The following is a 16,288-nucleotide window of genomic DNA, read 5'->3' as shown; positions in this document are numbered from 1 at the left end:
AGTGATATTCCATCTAGGATTTTGACATCTCATTTGAAGATGCTTTTACTTAGCTGCATCCTGCATTATATGAGTAGAATTATCTTCCCTCCAAAATTTCTCCCCTCAAGTCCCTTCCTATTTGAACGGTTGCGATATTTTGTGTTGACTTCTTTATAGAGAAAGAAAGAAAAAAAGTAGACCGATCTAAGGAATGAAATTTGAAGAGAAGAGAATCCTACTTCGTATTATATATATTCCCAAAGATTTTTCTTTTTTGTTTGAATATATTCCCAAAGTTTAATTTATTTTCTGTTGTTCTTTTCTTTTTTCTCCCTTCTCAAGTGAATTTTTTATTATCTTTTTCAAATATTGACAAAATTGGTCTATGTGTCAATTAATTATGTTCGCTAATCTTTCCAGTACGGCATCACTAAAGGCTTAAAGCTATCATGTGGGTACAGAAAATTTAAGGTAATATAAAGAATCATCCCAACTTTTTTTAATTACGATGCAAATTTTGATTTAACAACTAATCTTTCCTTAATCTTCGCTATCATGGTACCCCATCACAAACATTGATTTAACAACTAATCTTTCCTTAATCCTTAATCTTCACCATCACTTGAATTTTGAGCTCGACATTGAATAATGTCACATCCCGGCCAGGTTTGACTCCACCATAGCATGATATTGTCTGTTTTGGGTCCCGACTACGCCCTAATGGTTTTGTTTCTAGGAACTCACGGGCAACTTCCCAGGGGGTCACTCATCCTGAGATTACTCTAGCCCAAACTCGCTTAACTTCGAAGTTCCGATGGAACCCAAAGTTAGTGAGTTCCCAAAAGGCCTCGTGCTAGGTAAATATGGGAATATGGGCTTTACTCCACCACAACACGATATTGTCGGCTTTGGGTCCCGACCACGCCCTCAAGGTTTTGTTTATGGGAACTCACAAACAACTTCCCAGGAGGTCATCCATCCTAGGATTGCTTTAGCCCAAACTTGCTTAACTTTAGAGTTTCGATGGAACCTGAAGTTAGTGAGTTCCCAAAATGCCCCGTGCTAGGTAGAGATGGGAATATACATATAAGGCTTATAGGATCCTCACCCCTAGGCAATGTGAGATCTTACAATCCACCCCCTTAGGGGCCCGACGTCCTCGTCGGCACACTTCCGCCCAAGGATTGGCTCTGATACCAAATTGTCACATCCCGGCCCAGGCCCGCACCACATCCCAAGCTCGACTCCATCGTAGCACGATATTGTCCGTTTTGGGCCTCGACCACGCCCTCACGGTTTTGTTTCTAGGAACTCACGAGTAACTTCTCAAGGGATCACCCATCATGGAATTGCTTTAGCCCAAACTCGCTTAACTTCGGAGTTCTAATGGAACCCGAAGCCAGTGAGTTCCCAAAATACCTCGTGCTAGGTAGAGATGAGAATATACATATAAGGCTTGCATGATCCTCACCCCTGGGCAATATGGGATCTTAGAAATAAGGTATTGTATAAGCTATATCGATAATTTGAACTCGACGTTTCTCATTTTTTCAATGTCGTTGATGATAGTACGCAAATACAGGATATATTTATGCAGTACATGATGTGCTATATTCCAAAAATAGTTCTATGTTAACTAATAATATGAAGTGAATAGTGCCAAAAGGACAAATGGCACCTTCAAACAAAACAATTAGTGTTTTGAGGGTGGGGGAAGGGGGGTCGCATTGGCAGGTCACACCGATTTATTTTTGTCTGTTTTGACTTCCAATTAGATCTCTCTATATTTTCTACATTTCATCTTGGTAACATATGAGTTATATTTTACCCCCAAAAGAAGCAAAAACGCACAACAGTGTAGTACATTTGGTCTGCAGATGTAAAAATCTACATACGTTGTAAATATGGATGGAAATTTTGGTTTGACTGGAGTTCCCTGTATGGACAAAGTTAAGGGAAGTGGCTCGGTGGAGAGGCACACAATTTCAAGAATTTCTATCCAATCCTTCAATCATGACATATCACAATTCCTATATAATGGCATATTAGCTCACAGATGTACCACAAGCAATAGAAGAAGAAGATACACTAGCTATTGCTGCCATTGCCTTTGTAATTTCAGTTTGATAATGATAGAGACAACTGCTTATGTCCTGAAGATATAGGCACACTTGCCGAACCTCTTAAACATTGTGTTTTGTTTAATTTACGTTCTACTACACACATATCGTTAATTCAACAACATCATCTATATTATATATCAACTCTATATGCGTTACATTTACAATGACTTCAGCAATTGATCAATTTGACGGTAATGGCAACTCTTGTTTTATTTATTTATTTAATTTTGGATTTTTTAGGCTGAAGCCTAAGGTATCCTACACCGTGAAGCAAAGGATTAAATTTCAGTGGGGTCAAGAAAGGTTAAAGGTATTTCAATTCACTCTTGCCCACTGTCAAATTGTACAAGTCCTCCCAAAGCTTTCAACCAGAGAATCATCCGTGTTTTTGCTAACTTCTTGCCTGAAATCCAACACCAGAAATAAACCTAACTTGAAATTCTACAACATTTCTACTAGACTACTTGCCGTGATTTATTTAATTTTGGTATATGCAACACTTGTTTTAGTACAACACGTTGACACCTAATCATTAATTAATTCATGTTTGATTGCCATTTACATTAGCATCTCTAAAGCTGCATCTGCATACTGTGAAAAACGTACCTATCATGAATTGTATACTCATTTTCTCTATCTTCTCAACGGAGGGAAATAGAGGAACGCAAGTATACAGACTGCGACATGGGAGTTTTGCAAAAAAAATTTGGACTTATGAGGTTACTTGTGACACAAGACAGAAAATTAGAGAAAGAAAAAGGGTTTATGTGCGCCACTAATCTATGGGTTTGCTTGAAAAACAAGAAATAGAATAGGAATTAAAGAAATGGGAGTGTAAAAAGGGGTTTGTCTTTAGTGATCTTATCTATCAAGTAGTCTGATTTTTTAAACAATTTTTACTGTTTGATTGTTTAAAGTTAATCTTCATTGTTTATTTTCCGGACTACTCAAGAGTCGGGACTATTAAAGAAAAATTGTTGTAAAAAAAGTAAGAAAAGATAATAAATTAGAGAATTTGTCGGCTGTCCTTTCTTTGACCATTGGTTCATGCTTTGGGCGCTCAAATATTCAGAGTATGATTATCTTCCCTTCTATTTAAATGATTATGATTAAGTCACATCAATATCATATTGTGAATTTTTATATAGAGAAAAATTGTGACATCCCACATCGCCCAGGGGGTGATCCTTAAACGTATATTCTCATCCCTACTTAGCACGAGGCCTTTTGGGAGCTCACTGGCTTCGGGTTCCCTAGGAACTCCGAAGTTAAGCGAGAAGAGGGCTAGAGCAATCCCATGATGAGTGACCCACTGTGAAGTTGCTCGTGAGTTCCCAAAAACAAAACCGTGAGGGAATGGTAAGCCCAAAGCGGACAATATCGTGCTACGGTGGTGGAGCGGGCCCGGGAAGTGGTCCCACCTGGGACGGGATGTGACAAAAATATTAAAAAAATATACGAGAGAAGGGAAGAGAAGGAGATGGTACTAGAAGGGAGAAAACCATACTCCCCAATATTCACCAAGTACAGGCACCGCCGCACCATGCGATCATTTTGTTTCAAATGACCAAAATACCCCTATTTATTTTTGGTGACCAACCAAACATTTTTTTTTTAACAAACAAAACAATCTTTTCTTAAATGGAAATTTTTATTCCGTTTAAATCAGGTACACTTCGATGTACTTAAAGCTTTCATTAAGTTAGTTAATTGAGTGTGCTCTCTTGCATTTAAATTTGAATTTCATCTCCAACAAAAGTTTGAATTTCATCTTATACTTTTCGAATAATTAAGTATTATTATTTGTATCAAGTTAATCACACTTCAACTTTTTATTTAGTTGGACACTTAATTCTAATAAGTGATATCAAATCTCAAATGAGGAATCTTCCCATAAAAAAAATAATGGGTAAATTACACAAAACTACCTCAACTATTAGGTCATTAACAGTTTCATACCTCGTTTTTAAAAAGTTTTAATGTCATACCTTATCTTTGAATTTGTTGCAATGCCATACCTTCCGTCAGTTGTCTGTCAATTCATTTGTTAAATGCTGACGTGGCTTGAGGTGGTTCCCACTTTTTATTAAAAAAGTAAAAAATATTATTAAAATAATAATTTACCCTATTAAAAAAAAAAAAACAACTCAAACACCCATATCCCATCTTCCCCGCACCCACCCGCGCACCCATCATCCATCTCTTCCTCCGCAGCAGCCCTCGCACCCATCCCCAAACCCACCCTTTTCTTCCCCCTCTCGTCTTCACCAAACCCACCACCACCTCCAACTCTCCCACTGCCGCATCTCCTCCTGGCGACGAGACCCATGATCAGTCACATGGTGCAAGAGTTTCAGGAGTAAGGCAAGGAAAACGGGGTGGTCCCGGAGAAGAAGACGAGAATGAGGATGAAGAGGTCAAGGGTGGTCGACGACGAGTGCTTGCAGAGGAGGGTGCAACTAGGGTTTGAGGATTTGGGTTTGGGGGTTGGGTAGGAGGATGAGGATGTCGTGGGGAGTGGTTTTGGATTTGGGTTGCAAGGAAAAGGGGTTGGGGAAGATGGGATCTGGGTGTTTGAGTTTTATTTTTTAAGGGTAAATTATTATTTTAATAGAAAGTGGGCCCCACCTTAAGCCATGTCAGCATTTAATAGAGGAATTAACAGACAACTGATGGAAGATATGACATTGCAACAAATACAAAGATAAGGTATGACATTGAAACTTTTTAAAGACGAGGTATGAAACTGTTAATGACCTAATGTGACAACCCGTTCGAAATTTTACGTTTTTATTTTATTTTAAAAGCGTGAATTTACGAAATTGCCCTAGAGACAAGGACTTTGACTTCCGTTGACCATCGACTTAAGAGATGTGTGACTTATTCTTTTAGCATATCCTCTTAGTACTCGTTGGTACGAATGTATAGGCGAAAGCCGTTTGCGAGTCCGGATTATAACGGTATAGTTACGGACGTTCGAAATTGGTTATTCAAGGTTTAGTGTTAATTAAATTAAATCCCCACTTTGTGGGGTGAAGCCAAATCAGAAATGAGGAAAGAAAGGAAAAAAAAAAAAAAAAGGAAGTGGCTTTCCCGTCCACCCACACCCACACCCACCACAAGTTCCCATTTTCCAAGGCCGATTCCGGCCAACTCCGGTGGAGTTTTTCGACGCCACCACCACCATCTTGAAGCTCTCATTCCCGTCTACAAAACCCACCCAAGAACCACCTTGATTAACCATGGTATGTGGCGGTTTGAGGCCACGAAAGTCGACGAAAATCAACGGTGCTCCGGCCACTCTTTTTTATTTTCCGGCAAATTGGCAAAGTGATGGCCGATGCCACCACTTGGGCTTTGTAGCCCATCATCCCAGGAGAAAAACCTTGACCCCGTTGGACCACTGTAGAAGACGAATCGACATCGGGAAGTTTTAGGCACCCGCCGGCTTTGTGGGCAAAATTGATCATATTCCGTCCACTTTTGGACTTCGTGGCAAGTATGAAAGTTGATCCACTCACTGAGATCTTCATTTTTGTGAAGTTTGAGAATTTTTGGAAATAGTTGGATTTTCCGGCGAGTCGGGGCGGCCGACCGCCACCGGCGGCGGCGCGTGGCCAGTGGGCCGCCAATGCTATTTTTAGGCTATGTCGAATGTCTTGAATTCAGTTTTGTTATTTGAATGACATAGGTTGATCGTTGGAACCTAAATTCGTTACGATACGTTGCTTGATGAAAATGTGAATCGACGATCCGACCGTTGGATCGTCACCAAACTTGGATACATTATAATACGTAATATTTAAAGATCATAGGAATTTATGGATCGGGAATCCGATATACGGATCTTCCCGAATTGAATTTGTAAGTTAGTAAAATAAATGTTCACGTCTACTTGGTTTTGGGCAAATGGCGGAGATCCAACCGTTGGATCGTAATGAAATTTTAATATGTTATTCTAGAAACATATTGTGGATTGTTGGGAGTTACGGATTGGAAATCTGATATGCGGATCTTCCAAATCGAGCTATACAGGGTTGTAAACCCTACCGTCGATCTTTGATCGACGGTTGACTTTTGGTCAATGGGTCTCAAATTATTCTTGAAGGTCCTTGAGGATATGTTTTATGTAAATTATGTATTCTATCGGTAAAAACTTTGAGACGTGATTTGATAATTGGTCATAGGCGACGATAGATCGTGATGTCTCGATGTGCGTGCAAGATAATCATAGCGTGGACTCCAGGTGAGTGGGCCTTTTTCTTTCATAGGCATATAATTGATAGTTCCACAATCACTTCTATAGCGATCTATGCTTGTTACCTACAATTAATCATTTCGAACTACGAATGGCTTGATCCCTGTTTAGAGTACGTAGGCAGTCTAACAAGACGTTAGATGCAGCCATATAATAAATGAGATTAAATAATTGAGACAATAATCTTGTTTAGTGAATTGAGCAATGTGAAGGACATTGGTGGGAAGTGTGAGATTTAGCTTTATGATTTGGCGATTAATGTTGATCATGAATCAATGCGTGAAGAATCAAGAAATTGAAGTAAGGAAATGTAAGTAATAATAGTTAATGTAACTAGGGTCTAATTGGGCTTAACACTGATGATTACTCTCAAAAGTAAATAGTTTGGGAGTAGGGTGTTATTGATTGTACATGTTACGCCGTATTATATATTTTGGGAATATCATGAAATGTTTGGGTATAGATTGCATCATGGCATATTCATATGAATATTACTTGAACCTAACTATTGTGAATGCTTTGAAGTGCTATATGACGCCGCGGACGCCCAGGTAAGCTTCAGGTGAGTACATGTTAATGTCAGTGATGGTAGTGAGTACGATTGTGTTGAGATATAGTATAGCTCATAAACCTGCACCCCGGTGTTGGTGCTCCCTCCCGTGGCCAGGGCACAATCCTTCACGTGATGTTCACCTCCCGCACCTTACGCTCACCTTGGATCCAAGGTAGGTGCACAGTCCTGTCGTACAGACCACTTTAGGTAGTTTCGACTCGTAGGTGACCCGCAATTATTTGCACAGTCTTCATGTGATCGTAGCACTTGAGCGTATTTATTTACACCCAGTCTTGTCGTACAGACCACTTTAGGTGGTTCCGACTCGTGTGCAGGTATACTTATTGAGCTATTGGCTAGCCACGATTGATGAGATATGAATAAGTCGTACAGGTCATTATAGGTGACTCCGACTTATATGTTAGCCATGATTGATGAGATATGGATAAGTCGTACAAGTCACAAGAGGTGACTCCGACTTATATGCTAGCCATGATTGATGAGATATGAATAAGTTGTACAGGTCACTATAGGTGACTCCGACTTATATGCTAGCCATGATTGATGAGATATGGATAAGTTGTACATGTCATTTTAGATGACTCTGACTGATATATCATTTTGTATTGATTAAGTTCATTTGGCCTACTTATTAATGTATGGTAGAGTTGATGGCAAACCGTGATTTTGGTCATTTCTGAGTATGATTTGGATATATGTATATATGTTGTACTGTCCTATAGAAAACGATAAGGAAATTACAGTGAGAGGTTATTACTATTAGAAAGGTAATAGTTTTGGGAAGCTTGGTTTTACTGCTTACTCACACTTTCTGTTTTGTACCCCTTCAGGTTTTAACTGCTGAGTTCGTATCGACGAGGATATATAGCTAATCTTAGTATTGGTGGCTACTTTTAAGGGTATAATTCTTACCCACACTACTGTACCTTACTTATGCTCTGACATCACGTGTGAAATGGGTTCGCTCCCACTCGTAGCGCACTCTGGTATTTAGACACTTTTAGATTCAAATTTATTCACTTTTTATACACTATCACATTTTATGGATTCGTCACCTTCCAGGTGTCGGCCAACACAGCTCGATTTGGGGTCCTAGTGGACATTCCGGGTCGGGGTGTGTCACCCAATAGTTGAGGTAGTTTTATGTAATTTACCCAAAAATAATATAATTACAACTAGTTATGAATAAGTTAAGATACACTATATTATAATTACTAAACACAAGTTTTTTTTTTTTCAACAAAAAGAAGTCCAATACTTTATATCAAATTATTTAGGGTTTGTTGAAACAACTTTTAAAATAACTGAAAACGCTTTAAAAAAAAATTTTAGCTTCCAAAATCACTTAAAGTGTTTCATACCCTTGCACTTAATGACTTAAAACTCGTTTGGATGTGCTTTTAAAATGACTGCAATCGCTTTTGGTGAAAATATTTTTGGAAACAATCCTTAGTAAAAATGCTAATAAATCCTAAAAAAACACTTAAGGTGCTTCTTGTAGGAAGTACTTAAAGTGTTTTTGGAACCCGAAAATATTTTCTCTAAAAACGCTTTCAGTCATTTTAAAAATATAGCCAAATGAGCCTATAAACATTCTAAAAACAATAAAGTACTTTTTTAGAATTTACTTTCATTTTTACTAAGGATTAGTTTTAAAAACATTTTCACCAAAAACACTTGTAATTATTTTAAGTGCACTTTCAAACGAGTCCTTACACTTACTGACTTAAGCATTGAATAAATTCAATTTCAAACAGTTTCCTCACCATAAAAAAAAATTTAGGAAAACTAATGAAAATAATTAGAAAACTTTGAGTTTTAACGACAACGATAAAATAAAAGGTAAAGTGAATAATATAAGGATTGACTTTTTAGTGTAAAAATATGTTTTTTTCGTTAAAATAAATAGTACCGAAAGTTTTTCGATAAAATTTCTAAAAAAATTTCAATTATTTTCGTTACATTTAATAACAGAAAATTTGTTTTCCAAATATTTTGTAGCTTAAATCTTTCAACAAAATCATCAAATTTAGGGGTGTTGGTAAGCGGGTTATTGATATTGCCAAGGAACTGGAAGGCACCTTTATCTGACACAATGCGAACTCAAACGGTGTCGTTTTGTCCTCAGTGAAATTGATTCAGTGTTTTCAGGCCCTGACATGTATCATTTCGTTTCAACCATGGCGCTTTGCTTTTCAACAGGTAAGCTCCTCTGGCTTTTTGCACAGCTGACCCACACTCAGAAGTAGAAACAACCAAACAAACCGACACCGAAAAAATTGAGATTTTACCGTAGAGTAATCGGGCAATATAAAAATAATTCAATTTTTTATAAGTTCTTGTAAGATTTTTATTTTTATTTTTTTATTGATGTGAGACTCTTTTAGTTTCACATTCTTACACAAATTTCTGAAAAATAACACTCAAAACGTAAATAAAATTTTAATTAACGAAAAACAATAATAATGAGTTACCTTAATTAAGTATTGAATATGTAATTCATAGAAGTCGAATTTTCAGTGCAGGCTATTAGTTTTGCTTATTTTCCCTGCTTATGTAATGTTCTTGCATTGCAAACCATCTTCCGAAGATTAGTTCGTCTATTGATGATGAGTTAGTTTGGTTCGAGGATCCTCATAATGTTATACAAGGCGTTTTCCTCCAAGACTTGTTATGATTCCGAGTTTTACATATTAATGCAAGCTATAGTATTTTCTCTAAAAACTCGCCATTCATAAAAGTTGTGGCTTATAAAATGTATATAAATAAGCATTCAACTCAAATAAGTATTAAACTTGCTATTCATAAAAGTTATCACCTATAAATACAGGTAATATCACTAGGTTTTGGTAACGAGCAAAAGTAATTATTTTTCTGCAGAGATGAATAAATGATGCTTCGTAGGGTACATTTTCATGTTAAAAGTACGTGCAGTAAGTGTGTACAGTGATAACTAGCTCCAAGAGAGAGAAACACATTTTACATTTCTAGTGAGAGACAGTGAATGAATACAAGAATCCATTTTTGCTGCTCTCAGTCTCAACATTTTCCTTTTGTATGTCATTCTACATCCCCATTCTGTCTTCACCTGCTCTCCTCCTAACTGGGTTTACTGTGTTTTTGCTCTACTATACACCTGGAATTGCTCCTCTCTCTCTCTCTCTCTACACATATTGAGTGAACAGCTTTTAGGTGTGTGCACTGCACTGTGTGGGGTATATGGATTTTTGACTACAGAGGGAGCTTTCCCACTTTCATATATTCTGGCTTTTGCTTTTGCTTCAGCTTCTTGCAGCTGGTTGAAAAAAAGGTTGCTTTTCTGCTTCTCTTTTTTTTTCCCTGATTATTTTTTTTGTGCAATTATTATGCCCCTTTTGTCGCTATATCAAGCTTCTTGTTACACCATCACTCTTTGCCTTCTATTTCTTTTTCTTATAGGTTACACAGTTCCCATCTCTATTTTTTGGTAGTTTAGTGGGTTATGCATGTGAGTTGTTCAATTTTTTGGGTCATCACTGCTGACTGTGTCCCCTGTTTCTGCTCACTTCAGTGGGGGGTTTTTGCTAGATTTGGAATCTGGGTTTTGCTTACATTTGTGTTTTCATAGTGTTTCTGGTGTTTTTCTAGTGAGATAAAGCAAGTTCAGAGGAGGAATCATGGCGAGTGGAGGCGGCGGTGGAGCTCCAAAAGTTACTGAGCCACAGCCACATCCACCAAAAGAACAGCTACCCAACGTTGCTTACTGCATTACTAGTCCACCTCCATGGCGTGAGTGCCTCTAATACCACATTCATTAATTATTTTACTTGTTTTGCTATCTGGGGTTCTAAATTTCTAAGCTTTTTTTCACGTACTAATGATATTGTAAGATTATTCTTGGTGGATCTTTAGTTTCTAGCTGTGATTCTTTTGAATCATTATGGTATATCTGAAGCAGGTGTTGGATAATTCCACTCTTTAATTTATTCTATTTAGGGGACATATTCCTGCATTTTAATTGTTGAAAGTACCTTTTTCTTAGTTCTCTCTTTTTCTTTGGTAGATACCACTTTTCGAAAGGGAAATAGAAAGTCGAAATTCTATGTGCTTTTGCTTTTCTGAAAGAAATTTACTGTCTTCCTTCTTACCCTTCTTTTCCTTTTCTTTTTGGAATTGCGTTTCTGGAGGGATTTGTCTTAATCTTTTCTATATTTTGTTAATTGCTTATTGGTCTGTTCTTTTGACTCGGTAGCTTTTACTGATTAAGTGTTATCAGTACTGTTTTTGGGAACAATGGTATCTTGTTTTGCATTAGCCGGAACCTAAGCGATGTGCTGAATTCTAATTCGGTGGGAATCAGTTTGTCTTTCGATTTCTTTTTCGGGTTTGGCAAAGCATTTCCGTTACTCTTTGGTAATGCTGCTCTGAGTTCTGTTTTACGTCTTTGTCTGTTTAGGAATTCGAATTGACCATGTTGATACATTGCAGATATTGTGTGGTTTTAATTTTGTAGTGCAGGTGAACTTGATTACTCTTAAATCCTGTTATTACTTCATTTGTTCGTCAGAAATGATTTAACAAAATCACGGTCCGTTTCTGGTGCAGCCGATGCCATTCTCCTTGGTTTTCAACACTACATTGTGATGCTTGGAACTTCAGTTCTCATCCCCAGTGCTCTTGTTCCCCAGATGGGAGGAGGAAATGTAAGACCCGAAGAACTTTTTGCGCAATTTGTGATTGACATCAGCCATATGTTGTACTTTTCTTCAAAATTGACCAACTGTATATATGTATGAATATGTGTCTCATTCTATTGTTATAGGAGGAGAAGGCCAAGGTGATCCAGACGCTACTCTTTGTTGCTGGTTTGAACACATTGCAACAGACTTTGTTTGGGACTAGACTACCAGCAGTGATTGGAGGGTCATATACGTTTGTTCCGACCACAATTTCCATCATATTAGCTGGTCGATTCAGTGATGGTCAAGACCCTATAGAGGTTTGTTCTGAATCCCATCCCCTTTTTTTGGTAGTCATTTTATAAAGCAAATTGTTTGTCACTGGTGCATAACAAAAAATACATCAGGTAACCATAGTTGTTATTTTGTGTGTGTCAACTGAACTTGCTGAAATGCATACACTAAATGCTAATGCACTACTTACTAGAACAGTGATTGATTTATAAAATTTAGAGAGAAGACGAGTTACGTGCATTCAGACATCAATAATTCTCACTTTCATCTGCACAGACTTGATTGGAAGCTTGCAGCTTGTGACTACATTTTAACGTCTTTCATTTCAGAAATTTAAGAGGACAATGCGGGCAATCCAGGGTGCTCTTATTGTTGCTTCAACTCTTCAGATAGTCTTAGGCTTCAGTGGCCTTTGGCGTAATGTTGCAAGGTTGGTTCTAAATAAGCGAAACTCAATCATGGTTGTTAGATTAGTCTAGAACTTGTGAGATTCATAGAGAAATATTTCAGTTTTCTTGCTAAGCTTAAAAAGTCATGGTGATTAAAGCTCAACAAATTTTATTGTTCAGGTTTTTAAGCCCACTTTCAGTTGTCCCTTTGGTAGGAATGGTTGGTTTTGGACTCTACGAGTTAGGTTTTCCAGTGGTAAGTGCTCTTCTGAGATGTGTATGGGCGCATAATATATGGTGGATAATGTTCTGATAATTATTTCTTAATGCTTCTCCTGGATATTTAGCTTGCAAAATGTGTGGAGATTGGACTGCCAGAGCTTATCATTTTAGTATTCATTTCTCAGGTAATGGTCCTTAAAACATGTTTGAATCCCAATTGTGTCTCTTGCCTTTGTGCTGTTATCTTTGTAACCTTAGGGAAAACTATTCTGCAAGGCTGATATTGTATTTGCAATGATTGTGATGCAGTATTTGCCGCACATAATTCACAGAGGAAAACGTATATTTGATCGTTTTGCTGTCATATTTTCTGTGGTGATTGTGTGGATTTATGCTCACCTACTCACTGTTGGTGGAGCATATAATGATACCGGCCCAAAAACACAGGCAAGCTGCCGTACTGATCGTGCTGGACTTATAAATGCTGCTCCGTGGTTAGTATGAAATGTGTCCTTAATACAGTTTTAACATTTTTATTGCTGTAATCCTTGCTTTTTACCACGGTCCATCCAAAATCTTTGGTGAGCAAGGAAAAATTATATTGAAATGTCCTTTTGTTATTCTTTTCAAAGTAGGCTCCCAAGCCTTACTAGGAGTTTAAGACATGCTATGACGTTTAAATTCTTGATTTGCCTTCGTTAAATAGTAAATATTTAGTCACTAGCATGGCTTATGTTTTGGATTGGTACCTAACATTTGTTGGAAATTAATCCTTATTGGAACTTGGGTTTGCAGGATTAGAGTTCCATATCCCTTCCAATGGGGAGCACCTTCCTTTGATGCTGGTGAAGCCTTTGCTATGATGGCAGCGTCTTTCGTTGCACTTGTTGAGGTTTGCTCTCTTTACCTTCCCGTTCTCTTAAATTGATATTAGTTGATAAGCCGAAATTCATAATTTTCATTACTCTATATTACTTTATAAAACAGTCAACTGGTGCTTTCATCGCTGTTTCAAGATATGCTAGTGCAACTCCAGTGCCACCTGCTATTCTGAGTCGTGGAGTTGGTTGGCAGGTATAAAAGCTTGTCTATGTGTGAATTTTAGTTTACTACAAATTTCTTCGACATAAACTTATCTGATTTTGTTTCCAAACCTGAATGCGCATGAATCTATCAATGCTATCTTTACGTTATAAAGGCGAGCAAGATATAATGCAGTTTTTGTATTCACAGGGAGTTGGCATTCTGATTTCGGGCTTGTTTGGAACTGTGACCGGATCCTCAGTATCTGTGTAAGACTCTTAATAGGAAACATTTATGCTGTATAAATAAACATCCTACTTCATTAAGTGGAAAATAGAGTTTCTACCTTGTTCTAAGACTCCCCTTTGTCTCTGAACAGAGAAAATGCTGGTCTGTTGGCGTTGACGCGTGTTGGCAGTCGAAGGGTTGTGCAAATATCTGCTGGTTTCATGATATTTTTCTCCATTCTGGGTAAGTTATTAATGTATGAGATCTTCTGAATTGAACGTACATTATAATTTATGTTATGTTGGCAACTGTTTGCGACCGTTTTGTTTTGTGACTCAACATTTCATCATTTTACAGGCAAATTTGGAGCAGTCTTCGCATCGATCCCAGGGCCAATCATTGCTGCTTTGTACTGTCTGTTCTTTGCATATGTTGGTATGTACAGCTGCTTTGGCATGTGCTAGCAGACTGTAGATGGCTCAAGCTCATTCATTTTTATATCAGACTATTTATGATGTCTTTATTCCATTTAATCATGCATTCACAGGTGCCGGAGGTCTTAGCTTTCTACAATTCTGTAACCTAAACAGCTTCCGAACAAAGTTCATATTGGGCTTCTCTATCTTCCTTGGTTTGTCCGTGCCGCAGTACTTCAACGAGTACACAGCCATCAACGGTTACGGTCCAGTCCACACAGGAGGAAGATGGGTATGCAATAATTATAACAAACCCATGTATTTCCTGAATCATGCAATTTTATGTTATGATCTTTACTAACATAAATGTTCATATATTTTTCGCAGTTCAATGATATAATCAATGTCCCTCTACAGTCAGAAGCGTTTGTCGCCGGCTGTGTCGCATATTTCTTGGACAACACACTGCAGCGGAAGGACAGTACAGTTAGGAAAGACCGAGGTAAACATTGGTGGGACAAGTTCCGAACCTTCAAGGGAGAATCAAGGAGTGAGGAGTTTTATTCGCTACCATTCAATCTCAACAAGTATTTTCCATCCGTATGAAGAAGCTCGTGGTTCGGAGTTTTTGAAGGGGAAGCGGGGTTCCGGTGTACTGATCCACACCAAGGTCTCAATAACTTGTCTCTGATCCCTCTGTTTCTTTGCTGATGTATAAGTTTCCTGAACAGGATGTTGTAGTTGTACGTAAATCCAACTGGGGATGTCAATTAAAGTTAGCATTGCAGCAGTTCTGTGCTCTCCAATTTTAGTCCATTTTTTTACATGTTTGATATTTAATATTCACCGTCTCAAGACATCTGGAAATTTGATGGCACACTATGGAGATCATAACTTCTTGATCACGTAAGGAAATTTTAGTCTTGTTCCGTCTTAACCTATCCATGTTCCCTAAGTGAGTCTAAAGTCGGTGATTTTCTAGTATACTCCTGTGTATATACCGAGATTTTTTATTGTTGGATTCTTGTTCATTGAATTTCCGAACGCATATCTAACAATCCATTGCTTTAATGCTTGCCGTACACATAAGCATGGTAGAGTTTTTGCGAAAATCGAACTCAATAGTTCGTGAAAATTCATTGTCTTACATTTGACATGTTGGCTAGTTTACTAATAACATAGAAGACATGGGCGTAGTTACAAAGATCAAATCTTTTGCACAAAAAATGGGTGTAGCTTCTTTGCGTCCCTGATTATTGTTTGATACATATTAAGTTTATGATAACAATATTAAGAATAATTAAGTTTACAAATACGTGTTAGTCAATAATTTGAGCCATAGAAAGGTCACACCCATTTTAAATACAGAAAATTTAGTTTCGTAGCTACATTAACTTAAACAAATGTGCTCCTCTCCGCTGTTTATATTGGTTTTTATCTTTTTCTTGACCAAGAAAAGAACATAACACGAAAAACTTGGTGGTCCATCCAACAAGTTGGAGGAGCATTTGGATATATCAGCTTTGGATTTGGAATGAATTCAATTGAGATCTGTGTTATTGGTGGACCCAAAATATGGTGAGACCCACAATATTGTGGTTGATCCACACAATTTCTATTAGGGCCCAATTACACCAGGCCCACTGAAATCTCACTCCAATCAGGAAGCAGCTTAGAGCATAGGTATCTCTTTAATTCCAACCCACCAGCTTGTACACCATGTTCCGTACAACTTGACCAATTGTCAACTGACCAAACGAACGGTCTACCTGGTAAAAAAAAAAAACATTAAACAAAATGGTCCACATGCGTAATATATTCTCGAGTGAAGAAAATTTTAATTGTGACAGAAACATAAATAGTACATCACGTGTTTTAATAGGAGTGGTGATAAATTTTATTTTTTAAGTTATTAACTTTTTAACACACATATCCCACTATTTATATTATGACACATGGTTAAAGTTAGCATTGAAACAGTTCTGTGCTCTCCAATTTTATATTATGACACGTGTTTTAATACATAAATCCAACTGGGGATGTCAATTAAAGTTAGCATTGAAGCAGTTCTGTGCTCTCCAATTTTAGTCCATTTTTTGACATGTTTGATATTTAATATTC

The 16,288-nt window shown here is 37.6% G+C and overlaps 1 protein-coding gene across 2 annotated transcripts; it reads left to right on the top strand.

Moving 5' to 3' along the window:
* The first annotated feature begins 10,090 nt into the window (after positions 1-10,090).
* On the top strand, positions 10,091-14,957 carry LOC125478941 (nucleobase-ascorbate transporter 6). 2 transcript variants are annotated; one of them, XM_048587845.1, is made up of 15 exons: positions 10,091-10,248; positions 10,565-10,705; positions 11,522-11,619; positions 11,739-11,915; positions 12,219-12,319; positions 12,459-12,534; positions 12,626-12,685; positions 12,810-12,994; positions 13,296-13,392; positions 13,488-13,574; positions 13,734-13,792; positions 13,903-13,994; positions 14,109-14,186; positions 14,299-14,459; positions 14,555-14,957. In XM_048587845.1, exons 2-15 carry the CDS (start codon positions 10,594-10,596, stop codon positions 14,771-14,773), a joined length of 1,602 nt encoding a protein of 533 aa, XP_048443802.1. In that variant the 5' UTR covers positions 10,091-10,248; positions 10,565-10,593; the 3' UTR covers positions 14,774-14,957. The 2 variants fall into 2 exon arrangements, with proteins under 2 accessions (XP_048443802.1, XP_048443803.1); XM_048587846.1 differs by lacking the exons at positions 10,091-10,248; positions 10,565-10,705 and adding an exon at positions 11,098-11,329.
* Positions 14,958-16,288: the final 1,331 nt, after the last annotated feature.

This window comes from the organism of the source record quoted next, unplaced genomic scaffold, assembly GCF_019419815.1.
Source record: "Pyrus x bretschneideri cultivar Hongxiangsu unplaced genomic scaffold, Pyrus_bretschneideri_v1 Contig27, whole genome shotgun sequence".
NCBI lineage: Eukaryota > Viridiplantae > Streptophyta > Magnoliopsida > Rosales > Rosaceae > Pyrus > Pyrus x bretschneideri.
Note: the sequence above shows the minus strand (reverse complement) of the source record. Positions and strands in the feature narration are given on the sequence as shown.